The following is a 20,504-nucleotide window of genomic DNA, read 5'->3' on the forward strand; positions in this document are numbered from 1 at the left end:
GGAGCCGCGGCGCCCGTAAGCAAATGAAGGGGAAGTTGGGCGTTGAAAGAGCGGCGCTGATTAGCGAATCTGGAATCGCCTGATGAAAGCCCACTTGTGATTCGCTCTAAGTAGACTAAAGCCCCTGTGGGCTGAAACAGGCCGGACTGAGAGGTGTGAGTAGGGGACCCGGGAGAGGGGAAGCCAGGTGTAGGGGGAGGAGGCGAGGAAAGAGGGGGCTGCTGAGAGGAGAGAATGGTGGGGCCTGGGGCTGAGGAGGTTGGAGAAAGGCGTGGGCGAATGGCGGTGCGGGGCCCTCTCAGGCTGGACCGCAGGCCCGTCGGTCAACTTGCGGGCAGAGAAGGAAGGGATGTTTTATTTTTCATGCTCCTAAGAAAACGAAGTGTCAGTGACTGATTCGAAATACCCCGCGGCCCGTAACCTTAATCTCTTTCCCAGCTACTGGGAGGTAGCCGGGCGAACATTCTGAAGATGAGACCCGGGGGCCCCAGGTTGAATCAGCAACAGGGCAGGGAAAAGAAGCTGGATTCCCACTTCCTGGCGGGTTCAGACTCAACGGTGGAGCGTGAAGTGCTGCCTCCTGGCAGCCCTGGGTGGTGGAGTTGACGGACAGACAATTGCTGCACTTTCAAATCGAAAGAGCACCCAGGAAAAAGTATGGGAGGACGATGGAATCTGGATCCATTGATCCTCTTTTCAATCAGTGCTTTAAGAGATCGGTGGCATTTTGGTAGCTTAGCAGTTGATTTTTCCCAGATTTGCATTTTCTTTCATTACAAAGAGGCATTATCCTACCATTTAAAATTCAAACCATAATGAAGTGTTTAGAGTGGGGGGAAAAGTGTGAAAGATGCTCCCCAATTAATTTTGAAGGTTTGGAACAGCTATAGAGGAAAATGAAAAGGAATCCTCCAGAAGGGCAGTTCACTCCTGTAACCCACTGTTTTGTTTTTTCTTTCTTTCTTTAAGATTTACTTTTTAATGCAGTAACATTGGTTTATAACATTATATAAGTTTCACGGGTACAACAGTGAACGTCCACTTCTCTATGCCCTACAGCGTGCTCACCAGCAAAAATTTAGTTTCCATCCATCACCAAACGGTGGATCCCCTTTACCTGTTTTGCCCCCTCCCCACCTTCCCCTCTGATAACCACTACCCTGTTCTCCATATCTACCTCTTTGTTTGTTTGGGTTTGTTCATTTTTGTTTGTTTATTCCACATGAGTGGAATCACACAGTATTTGTCTTTCTCCATCTGACTTACTTCACTTAGCATAATACCCTCAAGATCTATCCATGTTGTTGCAAATGGAAAGATTTCATCTTTTTTTTAATGGCTCAGTAGTAGTCCATTGTGTATGTATATGCAACTTCTTTATCCGTTCATCTGTTCATGGGCACTTAGGTTGTTTTCATATCTTGGACATTGTAAATAATGCTGCGATGAACATAGGGTTGCATGTGTCTTTTCAAATTAGTGTTTTCATATTCTTTGGCTAAATACCCAGAAGTGGGTAAGCTGGTAGTTGTATTCTTAACTTCTTGAGGAATCTCCATACTCTCCCATAGTAGCTGCCCCAGTTTACATTCCCACCAACGGTGTATGAGGGTTCCCTGTTCTCCACATCCTCACTAACACTTTGTAACCCACAGTTTTCTGCTGCTTTCAAGGGCTTGAATCTAAAAATCAGGGGATGGGTGAGACATCCATCTCCCACTACCAGTATCACTGGGGCCACACTACCCTCCATGGAATCCACATTTGTACTGGACAGTAATCATCTGGTAATGGTTTGTAGTATTCTCACACGTGATTGACTGATGGGCAGTGTATTTTTAATCCAGTAGGCTACATGTGCAGGGGTCAGTACCTTAATGTACCCATTTTCTGAGCGCTCAGTGAAAGTGTATGTAGAACCAACCATTAAATGAATGCAGAATGCACCACACATACCTCCAAAAAGTTTTGGACAAACTCTTTCCAAAAAAAGACCTCCAGCATGAGTACAAAGAGGGGAAATTTGGCCCTGTGGTTCCTCTCATTGTCAGCTGCTAAACAGGGTGTTCAAATTTAGACAGGTTATTTTTTTCCGAATCCAGTCTACCTGCTTTAAATGCCACAGACATTAAATAAATGGACTTACTTTGGAAACCAGGCTAGCTAGACCATCAGTTCTCAAAGAAGGTTTGAAAATGCCCTGGGTGTTAAATAAAAACACTGTCATTCTTTTTTTTTTAAATAAAAATATACTCAGTAATTTAGCTATTCCAATAAGGTAAATAATCACAAGTATTCCAACACTGAATTCACGAGATAAAGTGATTAGATGTTCACTCCATCCCACAACAGCCCTCTATACTGTGTCCAACCCTTCCTTTCCACACTCGGTAAGAAAATGTATGGTTTGGTTATAAAGTGATGAACTTCATTCTTATAAGAGCTTAGGGGTATTCATCTCATTACTTTAAAGCCATACCATCTACGGAACCCAGTGTCACGTGAACTTTTAAGTTTCTATGGAGGATTGAAGGACAATGTTTCTAATGATACCAGCTTCAACTACCATTCGCCCTGTATTCTAGGTAGTAGAGTCAGTCCAAGTCTTACAGGTAATTTGTCTGATATCTAGCAGCAACTAAGCTCAACTGGTTATCTTGTTAAGGGCAGTACTGTTGGCTGAGCCAACCAAAGAGGAAACCTGCGTCTTCTCTAATGCCATCCTCCTAAGCACCTTTCCGTTCCCACAGCTACGATGAAGCCCAGACCCTCATCCTCTCTCATCTGGAGGATTGCAATCATCTCCTAACTGGTCACCAATCTTTCTTCTCTGATCTCAATTCATATGCACCCTGCCACCAATGACCTCTTTAAAACTCAAGAATCATCTCAAAAATTTCAGAAATAGTGAATATTACACTGAGTGTTTTACCAAATACCTACACCCTACCAGCTAGGTTAATAAACATGAACATTTTGGCACATCTGCTTAAGTTTTGTTTTTTTTTTTTTGTAAAGAAATAAAACATCACAGATTTAGTTCAGATCTTGTTGTTCTCTTTCCTGGCCCCATTCCCCTTCCTTCCAACCTCCCCAGAGACAGACACTCTTCTGAAATTGTTGTGCATCATTCACACCCATGCTTTCATATCATTGCTATCTATGTGTACCTCGTATTACTATTCAGATATTTTTTAATTTTAAAAATACAAGTAGTAGACTACTGTGGGCTCCATTCTGCAGCTTGCTTTTAGACTCAGTATTATTTTTGAGATACATTCTAGATACAGCTAGATCAGGTTTGTTCATTTTAAGTGTTCATTATAAGTATATAATACCCATTCCCTTACTGATGGGCATTTAGGTTTTTTTCAGCTGTTTCATTCTTAGAACCATCCTTGTACGTGTCTCTTTCTGCCAGAGTTTCTCTAGGACAGTGGTTCTTCAAGGGGATGTTACTGCCCCTTTGGTCACTTTGGAATTCATGAGGGCATCTTGGGTTATTATTGTGATTTTGGAGGTGCTGCCGGGTTTACAAAGCAGGGCTGGGGGTGCTAGATGTCCTGCAATAGGCTGGACAGCCCCCCACAGTGAAGAACTGTCCTTCATCCTGCACAACTTTTGAGCGTCTCACAGGATACTTACATATAACAGGAGCCTAGAACCTAACTCCATTTTTCGTATAAACATAATGTATTTTTTGGCACAGTTTAATATAGTAAAATTTCCAGGAAGACAAGTCTAATGTAAATCAAGGGAAAATCATACTTATTTGTGGCTTGGAACTTTAACAAGTGTTGTTCATTGCCCTAGAAAACCAGAGAAATGAAGGCAGCCCAGCTCGTGGTATTTGAGTCTCGGTACAACACACCTGCACCAGCCTGCGTTTGTAGCTTTTGCGTTCAGGGTGATTCTAAGTTTAGATGAAAGCATCTGAGTGCTGTACTTCATTACGTATTCTGGTGTAGTCAGCCCGAACATTTGTATACTTAAACATATGTTGTTTTATTATGAATCATTTTCCATTTAAAATTGGCTTCTATGTATGATAAAAAGGAGAAGGTCTAGTTTTATTATTTTCTGATTGGATCACCGTTTGTCCCAGCATTATCTGCGAAACCCTTTACCCATGAATCATAAAGTCAGCTCTGTCCTGTGCAAAGTTTTCTCATCAATGCACGGATCTGTTTTTCTGGGTTCTCAATTTTATTCCACTGGTCCATGCATCTTTATGCCACCATCACACTGTTTTAATTACCTTCATTTTATAATGTGTCTTGTGGCAGTTGGTAACATGAAAGGCAAGTTTCCATCCCAGTTCTCAGAATTTGTTTTCATTATTCTTGGGCGCTTGCTCTCCCATGCGAATTTAGGATCCATTTTCAGGTTCCACAAAAAATTAATTTTAGATTTTGCTTAGAGTTGCATTGAACTGCTAGATTAAGGAAAATTGAGATGTTTCACTATTGAGCCATCCCATCCATCCAGGAACATAGATCATTTCTTCAGGCCTTTCAAAAATATATATCTTCAAATACAGTTTTATAACTTTTGCTATAAAAATCTTCACACCTTTTGTTGGACTTATTCCTCCTTATACATGTATGCATATTCATACACACATCTTTTTATCACAAAAGTTTTAAATATATTCAAAAGTATAGAAAATAGTACAGCAAACACCCATGTGCTCACCATCCAGCTTCAGCAATTAACTCATGACCAGTCTTGTTTCACATTAGCCCCCTTCTTCTCTGCCCCAGATAATTATGAAGTTCCGAGACATCGTTTTTTGTTATCTGTGTTGTTTGTGTGTGTTTGTGTCTATCTGTATAACAAAAATAATCTTTTAGCAGGATAAACACAAGACCGTCACATTTTTTTTAAAAATTATATTTTTCACTTAAAAAGTAAACAGCAGTTCCCTTATATCATCAAATAACCAGTACTGCTCAGATTTCCCCAGTCATCTCATAGAAGGTTTTTGATAGTTGATTTGTTTGAATTAGGACCCAAAGCCCATATATTATGTCTGGCTGATATGTCTCTTCAGACTTCCTTTGAAGTAAACATTTTGAGAAAAAAAAAGATTTGTATACAGGAAAGTATACAAATCAGCAGTATACAGCTAGATAAAATTTTTAAAAATTAACAAAGTCATGTAACCAACATCCAGATGAAGAAACAAAATTTCACAAGCACCCCAGAACCCCCTTCATGCCCCCACCAGTCACTACTTTCTACAAGGTAACTACACTCCTGAGTTTTAACCCCAAAATTAGTTTGACCTTTTTTTGAGCATCATGTACATCGAATTATATATACAGTATGAACTCTTGTGTCTAGCTTTTTACACTCTGTATTTGTGAAACTCATCCATGTTGCTGGGCACGGTTGTAGTTCATTTTTGCTGCTTTATATTATTGTATGAATGAATAGATTTTATGTCTAATACCCCACTTTCTCTATTCGATTGATGGATATTTAGGTTGTTTCAGTTTTTCACTGTTTGCAATAGGGCTGCAATGAACTACAAGTTACTAAAAGAGCTTATGTGTACGTGTCTGTTGGGAACACACCCAGGAAAACAAGACCTGGGTCTAGGGTTTGTGTGTAATCAGGTTTATGCAGCTTTGCCAAATAGTCTCCAAAGCAGTAGTGACCACTTACACTCCCAGCAGCAGTGTCTGAGGTTTCAGTTACCCCTCGTCTGTGTCAACACCTGATATTGCCTGTCATTTTCATTGTAGCCATGCTGGTAGGTGTCTAGAGGTACTGCATTTTGGTTTTTCACTTGCAGTTTTGTGATCACTAATGAAGCTGAGCACCTCTTCGGATATTCATTGGCCGTTTTTATAGCCTCTTTGTCAAGTGTTTATTCTTAGGTACTTGATTGATCAGTTTCTGAGAAAGGTATATTAAAAAATCTCCCACTAAATTTATGAGGTTTTCCACTTACTGCAGAGAGGCTATCGATTTTGGCTTTACGTATTTCGAGGCTTTGTTTTAGGCTTATTTGTTGTGAGTTGTAGCTTTTTGTTAAATTATTCCTTTTGTGACTGTCATTATTAATATATTTAAAAGCTTTACATTCTGTTTTGCTTGATACTAACATTGCTTCATCAAACTATATTTTATTTTGTTTTGCTTTGCTTGTTTTTTTTTAATTGTGGTTAAAAAAAACCCCACATATGTAAAATTTACTATCTTAACCATTTTTAAGTGTTCAGTTCAGTAGTGTTAAGTATATTCACATGATTGTGCAACAGATCTCTAGGAAACTTTCATCTTGCAAAACTGAAGCTCTGTGTTCATTGAACAACTTCCCCTTTCCTCTCTTCCCCTTCTTTCTGTTTTGTTAGTGTTTGCATTGTATGTCTTTTTCAATTTCTTTCTTTTCAGCCTCTCTCTCATTTTGCTTTCTGTGCGGCTTTTGTAAAGAGCTATTTCTAAAAAGATCTAATATGAGAATCTCTTCTAAGACTCAAGTGTAGACTGCCTGCATTCACTATGATTACTGCTGTATTTGGGTTTATCTTTACAATCTTATTTTGTATTTTCCTTTGTTTCTTTCCACTCCTGACTTCTGCTTTCTTCCTTTATTTTTTTCACTTTCCTAGAATGGAAGGTATTCATCCTATTTCTGTTAATTGGTGTTCACCTATGTGTTTTTTAACTTGCATATTTAGCCTAAGAAAACCTATGGGTAATCATTAACGCTTACCTCCTCAGAGCAAAATAATAGTAATAACTCTCACTTCCTCAGAGCAAAATTAAGTTTGAGCTGTCCTTCCTCATCTTCCACTTAACTGTTGACAGATATTTTAGTTCTCCCTTGTTTTTAACTCGTCAAAAAATTAGTCACTATCATTACGGAAGTCTTACTGTCAGTATTTCCCAGTATTTTTCTCACCATCCCTCCTTACATACCACTTCTTTCTTGGTTCGTTTTCCTTCTTAGTGAAGTATGTCCATGAGAGGTGAGCTCCATCCCAGCCTTCGTCTGAAGACTTTGTTATTTTATACTCACTCTAGTGGGAGCCTTGCACACTGACCTCCCTACAGAGAGGGTTCTGTTTGTTTCCACCGGAATCCGACGGGCTTCTCGCTTTTCGTCTAGGTTCATGTTAACGTTACTACTTGGGATTCCCATGCCACATCGACAGTGTGACTTGAACCCCTCTCCTGCAGGGGATGCAGATTTCTCCTGGGTTATTCTCTTCTCCACCCGAGTCAGCAGCAGATGTTTTAGTCCGCATTTCAAAGACAGGTGAGCTGTCTCAGAACCTGTTGCCATGCCTTGTTCTCAGGTCAGGATCTCTGTGCCTTGGGTCTGAGCCCTCATCTGTCCAGGAGAGGACCACTCCTGAGGTTTGTACCTGCTTCCAGGACTCTGCTGCTGCTCACTGTGCAGGCTTTGAGTGGCATTTTTGTTTATAGCATTAAAGGTGTCTGTTCATTGCTTTCAAGCTCCCCTGTGTATTAAATTCGTTTTGTTCTATTTGAGTAAGCATTTCTACATGTTTGCTGTCGTGTGAGGTCCTTCCCCGGTCAGCTGTCCAGTGTATTGACCAGAATTGACATTCCTCTGTTTCTAAAATTAGATACGATCCTGTCACTCCTTCACTTGACTTCTGTGGACTTGCCAGCACTGCTTCATTTATTCATCCAACAAATATTTATTGCTGATAATCTCTGTGGAAATAACTGGGGAGATCTGCAGTGAGCAAGACAGAGGTCTCTGCCCTCTTGGAGTTTACCATTCTAGCTGGAGAGACAAAGTAAACCTGTGAACACCACCAAAATGTAAACCAAAGTTTGTGACATGAGCTCTGAAGGAAATAGAGTGAATACAGGTTCCTTTAGCCAGGACAGTCAGAGATGGCATCTGAGAGGCTACATCTAAAGCTGGATCAGAAGGATGAGGAGAAGCCAGCCCTGCAGATAGTAGATGGCTTGTCTGGGGGCAGGGTTTAATTCCAGGCAGTGGGAACAGCAGGTACAAGGACCTGGAGGTGGGAGAACCCTTGGTGTGTTGAGTTACTGACAACACCAGCGTGCTCTAAGGAGGAGAGAATGGGCCAGAGGTGGTTGGGGGTGGGGGGGGGGCGCCCATCCGCTGCCATCCCCTGTCTGCCCCGCCCCCTCCCCCCTTACTCTGTCCTTTGGCCTCACCTTTTCTTTCCCTAATGGGCCCATGCAAAGCCACCTCCTTTATAAAGCCTTTCTCACATCTCAACTCCCATCACACTTTGGTTTTTTTACTTATCAGAATAGAGATTTGTTCGAGATTTGCAGATACTAACTACTATAACAAGTTTCTACTGTACAGCACAGGGAACTACATCAATATCTTGTAGTAACCTATAATGACAAAGAATATGAAAACAAATATATGTATGTTCATGTATGACTGAAACTTTATGCTGTGCACCAGAAGTTGACACAACATTGTAAACTGTCTATACTTCAATAAAAAACAAATCAAAAAGATTTTGAAAAAGAATGGAGAGTGGTCCACATGACAGTGTTCTCCAATAAGTCTTAAGCCTCTGTTGGAAGAAATGTCTCATTTACCTCTGTGCTCCCAGCTTGTAGCACAAAGCTCTGCTCGGTAGGCACAAAGTCAGTGGTGACTGAAAAAAATGTTATTTTTTTGTTGGTTTTTTAGTGGTTTATGCTTAGGACTTACTTTCCAATATTTTTATAGCAGGACTTCTTATGGATAATAAATTTTTGGTATTTAAGCCATCAGGGTAAAGAAAACCATCAGCTTGAGGAGGAATTTGTTCGGCTGAAGGCTCAAGACTCGCCTCTGATGCATATAGGGAAAATCAGGAGAGATACTGTGGTGTGATGTTACCCTGGAGTGGGTGGAATAGTGGCCCCAAAAAGGACATGTCCACATCCTAACCCCTGGAACCTGTGAATGTGACCTTATTTGGGAAAAGGGTCTTTGTAGATATAATTAAGTTAAGGATCTTGAGATCACAACGGATCACCTGGGTGGAACTAAATCCAATTAGCAGACGTTAATACTATCCCATCACATGATCCCTCAGTTACCTCTTCTGTAACCTGGATATGATCATACCTACCTCAGAAGCTCAGGGCCATGACTGAATGAGATGTATTTGTAAGGTACTCAGCACAAGTGAATGTTCAAAAATAGGGATGGCTTTTCTTCTCCAGGGACTGAGGAGTTTGCCTCCTTTTAAGAATAAAAAATCAACAAAAGAGTGGGCCATTTCTGTCTCGTGACTGTCCAGTGAGTCACAGCTCACACCACAGACTTAATCTGAGAGGCCCCTGGGACTCTTGGGTCCCGACGCCTCTTACAGCCCTTGGAAAGTCCAACTTCTGGGTTGTGGGAAGACAAACCAGAACTCAGATGCCAAACCTGAACTGACCCACACGGAGCAGAAAGCCACTGCTCAGTCCTCACCAAGGAGAAAGGTGTGGGCTCTAAATTTCTGATTCCGATTAAGGGACTCAGCTTTCCCAAAGACCAGTACTGATGAATCCTCCAATCATCAAAAATCCCCCAGAATCGATCAGGACTTTCTATGTTTGTCTGAATGCCCTTAGGAGACCCAGGAGCGTGCCGAAGTCGGACGGTACCCGGGACAGCTCATCACACCGGTCACCTGCCTGTCTCCACGCATGGCCGGCACCGTGCTGGGCGTGGGGGCCGGCGTGTTCCTCCTCGCCCTGCTCTGGGTGTCGGTGCTGCTGCTGTGTGTGCTGTTGTCCAGAGCCTCCGGGGTAGCTAGGTAAGGCCTTCTCGCCAGCTGGGAGTCCCAGGTAAAAGCAATTAGAAGCGAAATCGCTGACGCTCGTGAAGCATTGAGGATTCAGAAGCTCATTGTTGTAATTACTGGCAGTTGGAATGAGTTGCATTTTAACCTCTTATCATAAGCACTCGCTGTGCTATTTGTGCTCGGAAGCAGAGGTGGGAGGAGAGGGAGGTGGTATCTGTCAGCTCTCAGTGCAGAGATGGAGACACAAGAGATGAAAGGAGGATCTGTTTTCGCTGCCTAATGAGCGTCTCGGGGTTGTGCGTGTGTGTGTTTCTTGATTGTTCAGATTTATGGCAGGTGCTTGGACCAGTCCCCAGGGCTCTAGACCTGGGCCCGGGGAGGCTGAGGAGGCTCTGGGAGACTTGGGCGGGCACCCTGTTAGGTGCCACACACTGACTCTGAGAACACTACAGAGTCACACGGTCTGGCTGGATAATGCGGGTGCAAAACAGCAAGTTACATACTTTACTTAAGTATTCTGGTTCAAGGCCCCGCAGTGGGGGTGGGGGAAGGCTGCTTCCGTTTTTCCTGATTATGACCATGCAGAGGCAAAAATGAAAACTCCCAATTCCCATTCTTAGGAATTTGGAACTACCAGGGGTGAACAGGAGCGCATCCCTCTGGTACCTGTCTGGGAGGAAGGGCGTTGGGATGAAGGGGAAACATTTCTCAATTCCCTTGGCCACGTGGACAGTGCAGGAAGCACCGTCAAGGGACTGGAAGAGAATATTGATCCCAGGGCAGGGCCAGTCCTGGCCTGACTGATTAGAGAGGAAACTAAACAGTGCTTTTAACCCTCTTTCGACCCCAGGTTCTCTGTCATTTTCGTGTTCCTCGGGGCTCTGATTGTCACCGCTGTCCTGTTGCTCTTACCCCGAGCCAGCGAATTCCCAGCCCCCAAGGCTGAGATGAAGGTAAAACCGTAAGATTTGTTTTGCCTCCTTAGTTGTAATTCTTCTTTCTATTGGACTAGACCTGCGTCCTGCCCACCACGGTCCCTGATGCCAGGTGGGCGGAGATGTGTTAGAACAATTGGAAAGTTGACACCTGAAGGGGTGGGGGGAAGCTCAGAGGGAGTTTTAAGGACCCCCCCCCCGCCCCCAGGAAGAGCACCTGCTTCTGATGCTCACGTGCAGCACTGCCCACAACTCTGCCTGATTTGGTCTCATCTCCGCTTTGCATCAAGTGGAAAGAGCAGTGTGTCCAGAAGCCACGCCGCCTCTGGGGCCGGGAAAGAGCCTGTCCTGAGTGAGAGTCCTGCCTCCGAGGCCTCAGCACAGAAACTGATCCCCACCCACGCGTACGCAGGGCCCTCAGATGCCAAATGACAGGCTTTTCCAGCCCCACGTGTTTGACTTTTCCACTTGTAAAGTGGAGGGAGTATTTTCCATAGGGAAGAGCGAGCAGGTGGGGCGGGAAGCAGAAGTTGTAGAGATAGTTGCATTTAATACTAATAGACTTTGGGGAAGTTCCTTTGGTCCTCATTTCCAGAACCACATTTCCCAGCACCTACCTGTCTGAATGGATTTTTCTTGTCTCTCTCATAGACCACCCGCTAGTCTGGTTCATTCCTGAGTGGGGCTCTGGCTTTGCCATGCACATCTGGTCTCGGACCCCTATGATCGTGATAATGGTCTTGACTTCCTGTGTCCCATTACTTCTTCTAGCAGCTTCTTTCCTCCATTTTAATTTTTTAAGTTGTGATGATGGCAGTAGCTAACATCTTTTAAGGCATCCCTGTGTGCCAGGTCCTGTGCTAAGCACGTTATTCACATGGTCTCATTTAAACCTCAGGACAACCCTAAGTGGCATGAAATAGGTACTATCAGTATCCCCATTTTATAGGTAAGGCCACCAAGGCCAGAAGAGATTAAGGTAACTTGCCAAGGTCAGACCATATAGGAAGAGGCAGAGCAAGGATTCAGGCTGAGGTCTGTCTTCAAAACCTTCATTGTTGGGGACTCAACAGAATCCTAGGGAGCATCACAGAGTTCATAGGTGCCTATTTAGACAGCAGTACACAAAATTATATAACTTCTGAACTAAAATCAGCACACATTTCCAATTCTATCTAGGACTAATCATGGCAAGAGGGAGGAAATTCGTTCTGAAAATTCCACGGGAAATTCTTACCACACAAAGATAAGGAATTTTTTTCATACGTGCCAGGGTTTTTGGTCAGCAGCTGAAAACCACCCTGACCATCTCAGGACCGTGTGTGAGATCTAGGGTGAAGACTCCCACCCTGGTCTCCCGATCTTACAGGGGAAGAGCAGTGAAGGCCGTGCATTTCCGGATCCCTGCAGATGTGAATGCTGGGAGAAGGGCGCAGAGCAAGCGCTGTTTGGAAATCCATCCCTGTGTCCTCTATTGCAGGAGTTTCAGACTCAGGAGAGCAGAATGGGTTTTGAGCAAAATCCATTCGTCAGCACAGCCAGCAGGACTGGCGTTCTCATTTTCAGATTTTGAGCACCAGCCCCTGCAGCCGCCTGGCTCAACATAGTATCAATAATACATGGCCTGGGCCTGCCGCACCCAAGGCCTGCTAATTGGCTAATTAAAAAGGGAACCTTGTTGAATGAGCAAACATGGAGCCCACGAGAAACTTGTTCAGTGCTGGAGCCAAGGTCAAAGTCATGTCAAAGCTGTCTTATCACATTGACCTTTGTTGTAAGTTGGCTGTTGGGGTAACCTCCGGAGTAGCCCTTTGCTTCTTGGCAAATCTGAGGCTCAGTTATCACAGCAGAGCTTGGACTTGACAAGGTGGATCCACCACTGCTGTAACAAATTACCACAAACTTAGTGACTTGCAACACAAATGCACTGTCTTCCAGTTCTGTAGGGAAGAAGTCCAAAATCAGCCTCACTGGACCAAAATCAAGGAGTTGGCAGGGCTGTCTTCCTTTCTGGAGGTTCTGGGGAAGAGTCTGTGTCCCCACCCTTTCCTGCTGCTAGAGGCCACCCTTGGCCCATGGCCCCTTTGCTCTGTCTTCAGAGCCAGCAGAGTAGTCTCTCAACACCGCCTCCATCCTCACAGCCCTGCCTCTGACCCTCCCCCCTGCCTCCCTCTTATCACGTGTAAGGACACTTGTGATGACACTGGGCCACCTGGGTGGACACACCAGGCCAGTCCCCCTACTTTAAGGTCAGTTGATGAGCAACTTTCATTCCACCTACAACCTTAATTCCCTTCTGTCATGTAATTTAACACATTCACAGTTTCTGGAGATGTGGATGTGGGCATTTTAAAGCCAGATTCTGTGACCACAATCGCCTTTCAGGTACTTTGGGTTCCCTTTAGGAGCTGGGTTCTGAAAGCTTCTGGACTTGCAATGTTCCCAGTCACCTGCTTTTTGCTGCTCCATTAAGTCTGTAGATTAAAATGCTTTTTCCTGCTGCCATTTGGATCCGAGGAAAAGAGAGCTCTGGCAGTGAACAGTGGACAAGTGGGTAGAGCCAATACCAGTTGTAAGTATTTGTCAGCAAAGACCAACTGTTTGGGGGCCTCAAGAATGACTGGTTGCCAGGCAACCAGCTATATGATTTGGGGCAAGTTACTTATCCTCTTAGTGATTCAGTGTCTCAGGTAAATGGCCTGGAATTCGGGGTTATGAACCTTAGAGTTCAGAACTCTTCTGATGAAAATTTTAAAGTCACTTTTTTTATTTTGAAAATGACCCCTCCTGATTGGCAGTGGGTTGATGATTTAGGAGTTTGAATCTTGGGTATGTGGGGTTTATTATACAGCTCTATTTTTATATGTATTTAAAATTTTCCAGAATGGAAAGTTAACAGCAACAAGGTGATCCTTCCTAAGACCAAGCGAGCAAGCTTCTTGTTCACGCCTGCAGATGACTGACCCCAGAACATGGCAGACCTCATCCAGGGTCTCCAGAGTGCTTATGAACTGCCCACGTTGAGCCATTTGTCTCCTGTACTTCACTCAGCCTTTCTTTAGCTTGTATTTCCAGCTCAGGGCGTAGAGAAAAAGGCTGGTTCTTTCTTAGCCATTTACAGAGTAGATTCGGCAGGTTGTTGCTGGAAGTTACAAACGTGGACAGTCTCTGAGCCCATTCATCAGAGATTTCAGATGAGCACGGCCAGGATGTGGAAATAATAGTAGTTTCATTTTTGATGTTTCTTTCTCCAGATTGTGGATGCCTTTTTCATCGGCCGCTATGTCCTGCTGGCTTTCCTCACTGTTGTCTTCCTTGGAAGCCTCTTCTTGGTGCTAATCCATCACATCCTGGAACCAATCTATGCCAAACCACTGCGGTCCTACTGAGCACCCTTCAGGAAAACCAGACCCTGTCCTCTCCCTCACTTTGATGTCACTGATGAGCAGAAAGACACTGTTCAGAGCCTTGTTTTGACAGCCTTCATACCTTAAGATCAGAGGAACATCCATCCATCACTAAGACAAACCCTGTGAGTCCTGGCTTGCAGAAACGATTGCAAAGTTGCCCCTGGGGAGAGAGTCGCACCAGTTCAGGAGGGATATTGCTGTCTTCTTAGCCCCGGTACCTCAGGTTTTCAATCTCTTTTGAAAGGGAAACAGCAACAGTGATTTGCTTAGAGCAGATTTTCAATCAAGACATCAGTAAGTGAATTTGGGGGAAAGGAGCACTTTGGCTTCTGCTGTCCAGTAGATGGAAAAACCTGGTCCTTTTTGATAACATGTAAAATTCTTAGTTACAAGGTCAAGATCATTTGAAAGGGATAGGCACCAAAGTTCGAAAGGTAATTTTCACGTGATGACCCGGAAATGTTCAAGTGTCGGTTAGGACCACTCTGCATATCACGACTCAGGGCTCTACAAGGGTAATGGTGTCCCTTCCTTCTGCTCCCAAGAAAGTCAGCAGCAGCCAGAAGACTGACTTCCACCCCAAACTCCTGGCCACAGCTTTCTGAATCTACTGTTTCTATGTTTGGGGTTTACTCGGGGATTAGAGGCAGGATATGGAGATGTCGGTGGTTTGTCTTGCTGCTCTGTCTCTCTGGATTCTTTTTCTTCCAGGATTCAGTAGCCTTTGTTGCCTTATTTAGTTACTATAAGAGCCCATTTGGGGTAACTGTCTTCTCTTTCATCTTTGTAGCTCTTTCTCCAAAGCTGGTGAGGAATGTCTGTTCCTAGGATCAGATATACCTTATACTTTACACCTAAGCCCCTAGCTGAAGTGAAATGTGTCATTACACGGAGTGGCTCTGGGCTGGTTCCACTTTGGAAGTCTCATCCCGGCTCCCGAGAGCTGTTTAAAGAAGGATCTTCTGGCTTAAAATGAAAAGCCAGAAAAAAAATTGGAAAAAGGACTTTGATTGAGGACATGCTATGTGCCAGTAGTACACTAGTCTATTTTTTTTAAATTTTTGTCACCAATGTAAATGACAGACTTGTGTGTTAAGAACAGTAATGCATTTCATACAAAGGGTAGTTTAGCCCGACCTGCCTTCTGTTGGCCCCATAACTACCAGCAGAGGTGAAACGGATGCTAGGTTACTTTCTGCCTTCATACTCGAAGTCCCCACAGGGTTGGGATAAGAAGTAGAATGCTGGGAGGCCCAACATGAATTTCACTGAGTTCTACATGGGGCGCCCCGATAACCAGTGCCGAATATGGCCCCCCTTGTTTTCACGGCCTTCCTGGGGGCGAGGCTTAGAGGGCATCCCTTAAACACGAACCACCTCATTCATGGTTCTTTGAGCAATGGTCTTGGAGCAGGTTGTGCAACCCAGAGGGGATCCCATGACAGACTGTGATGATCCCACTGTTGGGAAGTGGGGGAGGGAGGGTGAATCAGGGTTTTTATATAAGAAAACAGGTTATTTCATAGCCTCTTAAAACTGTGTCCTGACAAAAACTAAATTAGCAGGAGGCCACCCTATCCCCACAATGGAGATGTTCGTCTGATCCACTAGGTGGCGCTGTGTGTTACGCTTTAGAAGTCTCAAGCCACCAAAACACACTAGGTTAATTTTTTGAGTTCCTTGTGTTTCTCGCTTATAAAATAGAAGTAAAGCTAACATTTTTTGCTGATGCACGGGATCTGATATTTCATCTAAAAATTAATCAAACTTACTGTAAGATGCTCAGTTATCAGGGAGTGCTCAGCCATTCATCCACACTGCACAGAGCAGGTGTCACCATTCACTCAGCATCCACTGTGTGCCTCCTGGGGGTAAAGCATGGTTCTGCTGCAGTAAATCAGCCCAAGGATGAGACTCTGAGGAATCTAGGCTGTCTTCTTCACTCCCACCCTGGGAGAAGGGCATCCAAATCATTTAACAGTATTTTAATTCTTTAAGAATTTTTTATATTTTTATTGAACTGCAGTTGATTTACAGTGTTAGTTTCAGGTGTCCAGCAAAGCGATTCAGCTATACATATACATACAATTATATTTTCTTCAGATTCTTTTCCATTATAGCTTATTGCAAGAAATTGAATATAGTTCCCTGTGCTGTACAGTAGGTTCTTTTGTTTATCTATTTTGTATATAGTAATGTATACCTGTTAATCCCAAACTCCTATCTTATCTCTCTCTCCTCTTCTTCCCCTTTGGTAACCATAGTTTATTTTCTATGTCCGTGAGTCTATTTATGGTTTGTAAATAAAATTTGTATCTTTTTTTAGATTCCACATATAAGTGATATCATATGATATATGTCTTTCTCTGTCTGACTTACTTCACCTAATATGATCATCTCTAGGTCCATCTGAAATGTTTTTATGGTCAACATAAACTAATCAATTTCTTGTTCTGTTCTCTAAGGCAGAAACTTTTCTATCACCTCTGTCTCATTGCTGCTGCAGGTGAAGCATTTTTGTTTTCCTTTTATTTTTATTCATGTGTAAAGAAACCTGCTACAGTTATTTCAGATGAGAAACAGGCGGAGATTTTTAAAGTGGCGCAGTTGGTGGTGGGGCTCCAGCTTGACATCGGGCGGGATTCCTGACGTCTCCTTTCTCAGATAGTTTAAAGATCGGTTTTGACTTTCCTGACAACTGCTTATTTTTTACATTGGTTAATGCTATTTCTTCACTTTACTCACCATTCCCCTGATGCATATCCAAAAATGGTGAACATTTCATTAAAGAATTCCGAATTGACATTTCTAGTACAAGTAACAAACATTTTATCATAACTTCCTGGCTTAAACCTTTAAGTATTTGGCTCTTATTACATAGGAGCAAGTTTCCAGCCATGGGAATTGAAACTGCATGGAAATGAATCTGGAGAAGGGTTGACGATCCTCACAGGAGCATAAAAACTCGGGCCTGGAAGGGATGTTGTAGTCCACCAAGTTTAACCTTTACTCTCTGTCTCAGTAGTTGGGAATATTCTTTTCTTCCCATGCTGAAATCACAACTTTTATTATATTTAGCAAACAAGCTAGACATTTTTCTAGGTATTAACTTGCGTAATCCTCATGGCAACCCTGTGCAATAAGCACTCAGCACCCCCACTTCACGGACGGGGCACAGGCACAGAGGGGCGAGGTGGTTTGCTTGAGGTCACTCAGCGAGGGATTAAATAGGAGTCGGGACCTGAGGTCGGACAGTCTAAGCTCTTAACTGCTAGATACTCTGTTGCTTCATAAGATGAAAACACAGGGAAAGGAGGGACCAAGGTAATACTGAAGAGAAGCAGCTGAGTCTAGTGGAAAATCCAGAATCTTAGGGATTGGCCAGGAATCAGGGCCAAGTTTAACGTCACGTGGGGCCTCAGGGACAGCATCACCGTTCACCTCTGGCTTTGGCAGGTCTCTGTGCTCTTAGACTTTGGCATCCCCCTCACCTAGAGATACTCACCCATGGGGCAGCTTGTGGATCGAGTGACCAAGGACTTACACAGCAATCTCTCTCTTCAGCACTGTTTTCTGTCTACCCAGAAAGTTTGATACTTGGGTTGGTTTTCAGAAGTGCCAGTGGAAGAGTCAAGGCCACAAGCCAAAAATGTGCATATGTTTCTTGATCTCTGTCTCTAGCAGATCCCGGTGGTTGCTGTTTACTCAAGGAAAAAAAAATGTTTCCAAGTCCCTGCACTTGCACCCCGACACACACCCTCCTGTCTCAGGTTCCTGGGACCTAAGAAATGACAGCAGGGATCAAAATCGGGCCCAGAACCACAGACAGAATGAGAAAGCTCATTTTCTGGTCTTGCTCACATGCTCTGGACACTGTAGAAGGTGTGCATTAGCCCTGATCCTGCCTGCAGAGAGCTCTCGGGGTACTTACATACGTGGCAGCTATGCGGTACCTAGGTGCTCCATGGCCATCCTTCCACTTAAAAAAAAATCTTTGAGAATTTCTTCAGTTTTGCTGTCTTCAAATTGATATTGCCCCCGTTTTACACTGGGGACATGTAATAGTTTCCTGTCACTGCTGTAACAAATCACAAACCGAGTAGTTCACAACAATACAAGTGTATCATCTTACAGTTCTGGAGGTTGGAAATCTGAAATGGGTTTCACGAGGCTAAAATAAAGGTTTTGGAGGTTCGAGGGGAGAATCCTGTTCCCTTGCCTTTTCCAGCCGTGGCCTTTCCTCTCTCTTCAAAGCCAGCATCTTCTAACCCGACACCTGACTCTGCAGCCTCCCTCTTTGATTTATAAGGAGCCGTGTGACTCCACTGGGCCCACCCTGACATCCCACATAGTCTTCCCATAGCATGGTCCTTAACCACATCTGCAGAGTCTCATTTGCCATGTAAGACAACATTCACCGGTCCTGGGAATTAGGATTATGGACCTCCCTGGAGGAGGGGGTGTGATTCTGCCTCCCATCAAAGGACTGCCGCCTTGCACCCTCCCTCTCCCATCCTCCCTGCACCCCACGCCTCTGTAGACAAGGTCTGCCCCTTGAGCTCCAGTACCTGTCCTGTCCTCGGAGTGCCCACTTGACACCCATGGTGTGTCATTTCCTTCCCCCAACTTCAGTCTTAGTGGCTGCCACCGCAGAGAGCTAAGATCTACCAAGACTGCTTCCCCTTCCTCCCCCACCCCCCGACTAGCCTAGCCTCCCAGTGGATCTCTAAAGGAGAAATGCAAAGAGTTACTGCTTTTTAATTACAAGGGCTGTTGTAACATCTATAAGGAAGAACACTTTAAGCTTAATTGAGACCAAATGTGAAGTTAAATTAAATGAATAACTAATTAACGTAATGCTCCTACATTAGCCCCGAGTGAGTGCCGAGGCCCAGAGAGGGGGCAGGTCCTAGGCCTCTGGGGACAGTCAGTGCCCAGAACTGCGGTGCGGCAGGGACCCTGGGCCTGGAAGACAAGTGTGCAAGGACAAGTCTCAGGGCGGGGGCCCCAAACTCTACCTCCAGCCCCAGCCCTCATGTCCGAGGCCGCCCCGAGCCCCACAAGCCCTGTGCATCTCCGCAGCACCACGCGGATCCGTTTTCCGGTCCCTGTGCCTAACGTACTGGGGGCTTGACACGTGTTCATTTTAACACCCTCCCCCTTCCTTGTTGTCCCCTCACTTCCTCATCAAACTAATGGCCTAAGTCCTGCTCCTTCTTCCTTCTGGATGGTCACGTGTTCCTCCCACTGCCCCTGGCGTGGCCCCCGCTGCCAGCCCCGACCCGAAAGGCTGGACGTCGAGGTGGCTCAACGTGAGTCACCACCCCGAGGGCTTTCTCCCGTAGCGTTTCAGCACTTCCACGGTCCTGTCTCAGCCCCTGACTAGACAAGCCCCTGAGGGCAGGGGTGCCTCTGGCCCCGAGCCGTCTCCCGTCGGAGGGCGCCTCTGAGGTCGACAACGTTAGTACCATTTTCTAAAGAGGAAAGGGCTCAAAGCCATTGGGGAGTGGTGAGGAGGGGGAAGCGGGGGCCGCCAGAGTGAGCGCCCAGGGAGGTGCAGCACTCCACTCCCCTCCACCCTGCTGGGGGAAGCGGCCCAGTGAGGGAACCTCGCCTCCCTGCCCCACCTCCTACCCGCCACCCCCGTCAGTCCCCCCCCACAAGAGCCCCCCAAACGCGGCTGGAAGCAGAAAGGAAGCCCTGGCCATGCGGGCGCTACCGTGGGATGATGGCGCCATCTGGTGGCTCCCCTGAGTGTTGCTGTCAGTTAAACATGGTGTTGAAAGAAGCGTCCGTGAACATGAACACCTGGCCCTCCGCGGCAGTTCCACCATGGGACCTGAGGACTTGGACGGCCCGCCTGGCTCCTGCTTTCAAAGCCAGAATGGGTCTCAGGCAGTCTGAGACATCCTATCTGTCACCACTGGCGTGTGTACGGCTTGTTTCAACATGCAGGGATTTGTATCCAGTGAATGCACCGGTCCCCACAGGCTGGCCCTGAGGGCCATCAGTGTGGTCACGACCACCTACTCTGCAGCCACCAACTGCAGGCAGCCCCTGCACACTGCCCTGTGGTCCTGGGTCACCACTCCCAGAGCTCCCATGAGCCCTGACAAGGATGGGCACAGGCGCTGTGGGTGCTGATGGGCAGCTTCAGAGGGCAGACAGAAACGCCAAGAGCCAGCCTGGCAAACCCAGGGATTTCACGGGACAGAACAAGCACGTCGGGAACACGGGGGAGAAGAGGCCGGCTGCAGAGAGCCACAAACCACGCACAGAACAGCCGCCTGGATGCAGCCAGCAGCCCCTCCCCCCTTGCTAGTCTTGTCACCCTGGCGCCTGTGCTCGGGGTCGGTCTTCTTGCTGTGTCCACTCAGAGAAGAGCTGGTGAACAGTGA

General features: G+C 45.3%; 1 protein-coding gene across 2 annotated transcripts; it reads left to right on the forward strand.

Moving 5' to 3' along the window:
- The first annotated feature begins 21 nt into the window (after positions 1–21).
- Positions 22–18,303, forward strand: TMEM218 (transmembrane protein 218). 2 transcript variants are annotated; one of them, XM_006209844.4, is made up of 4 exons: positions 22–155; positions 9,589–9,773; positions 10,612–10,714; positions 13,951–18,303. In XM_006209844.4, exons 2-4 carry the CDS (start codon positions 9,664–9,666, stop codon positions 14,083–14,085), a joined length of 348 nt encoding a protein of 115 aa, XP_006209906.1. In that variant the 5' UTR covers positions 22–155; positions 9,589–9,663; the 3' UTR covers positions 14,086–18,303. The 2 variants fall into 2 exon arrangements, with proteins under 2 accessions (XP_006209906.1, XP_072809952.1); XM_072953851.1 differs by lacking the exon at positions 22–155 and adding an exon at positions 7,130–7,270.
- Positions 18,304–20,504: the final 2,201 nt, after the last annotated feature.

Source organism: Vicugna pacos, chromosome 33 (assembly GCF_048564905.1).
Source record: "Vicugna pacos chromosome 33, VicPac4, whole genome shotgun sequence".
Taxonomy (NCBI): domain Eukaryota; kingdom Metazoa; phylum Chordata; class Mammalia; order Artiodactyla; family Camelidae; genus Vicugna; species Vicugna pacos.

Bases quoted from the DNA above. Each gene is read 5' to 3' on its own strand.
- TMEM218 (XM_006209844.4), top strand. From the start codon at position 9,664: ATGGCCGGCACCGTGCTGGGCGTGGGGGCCGGCGTGTTCCTCCTCGCC. The intron at 9,774-10,611 runs GTAAGGCCTTCT...TTTCGACCCCAG, and splicing joins AGAGCCTCCGGGGTAGCTAG to GTTCTCTGTCATTTTCGTGT. The intron at 10,715-13,950 runs GTAAAACCGTAA...TTCTTTCTCCAG, and splicing joins CCCCCAAGGCTGAGATGAAG to ATTGTGGATGCCTTTTTCAT.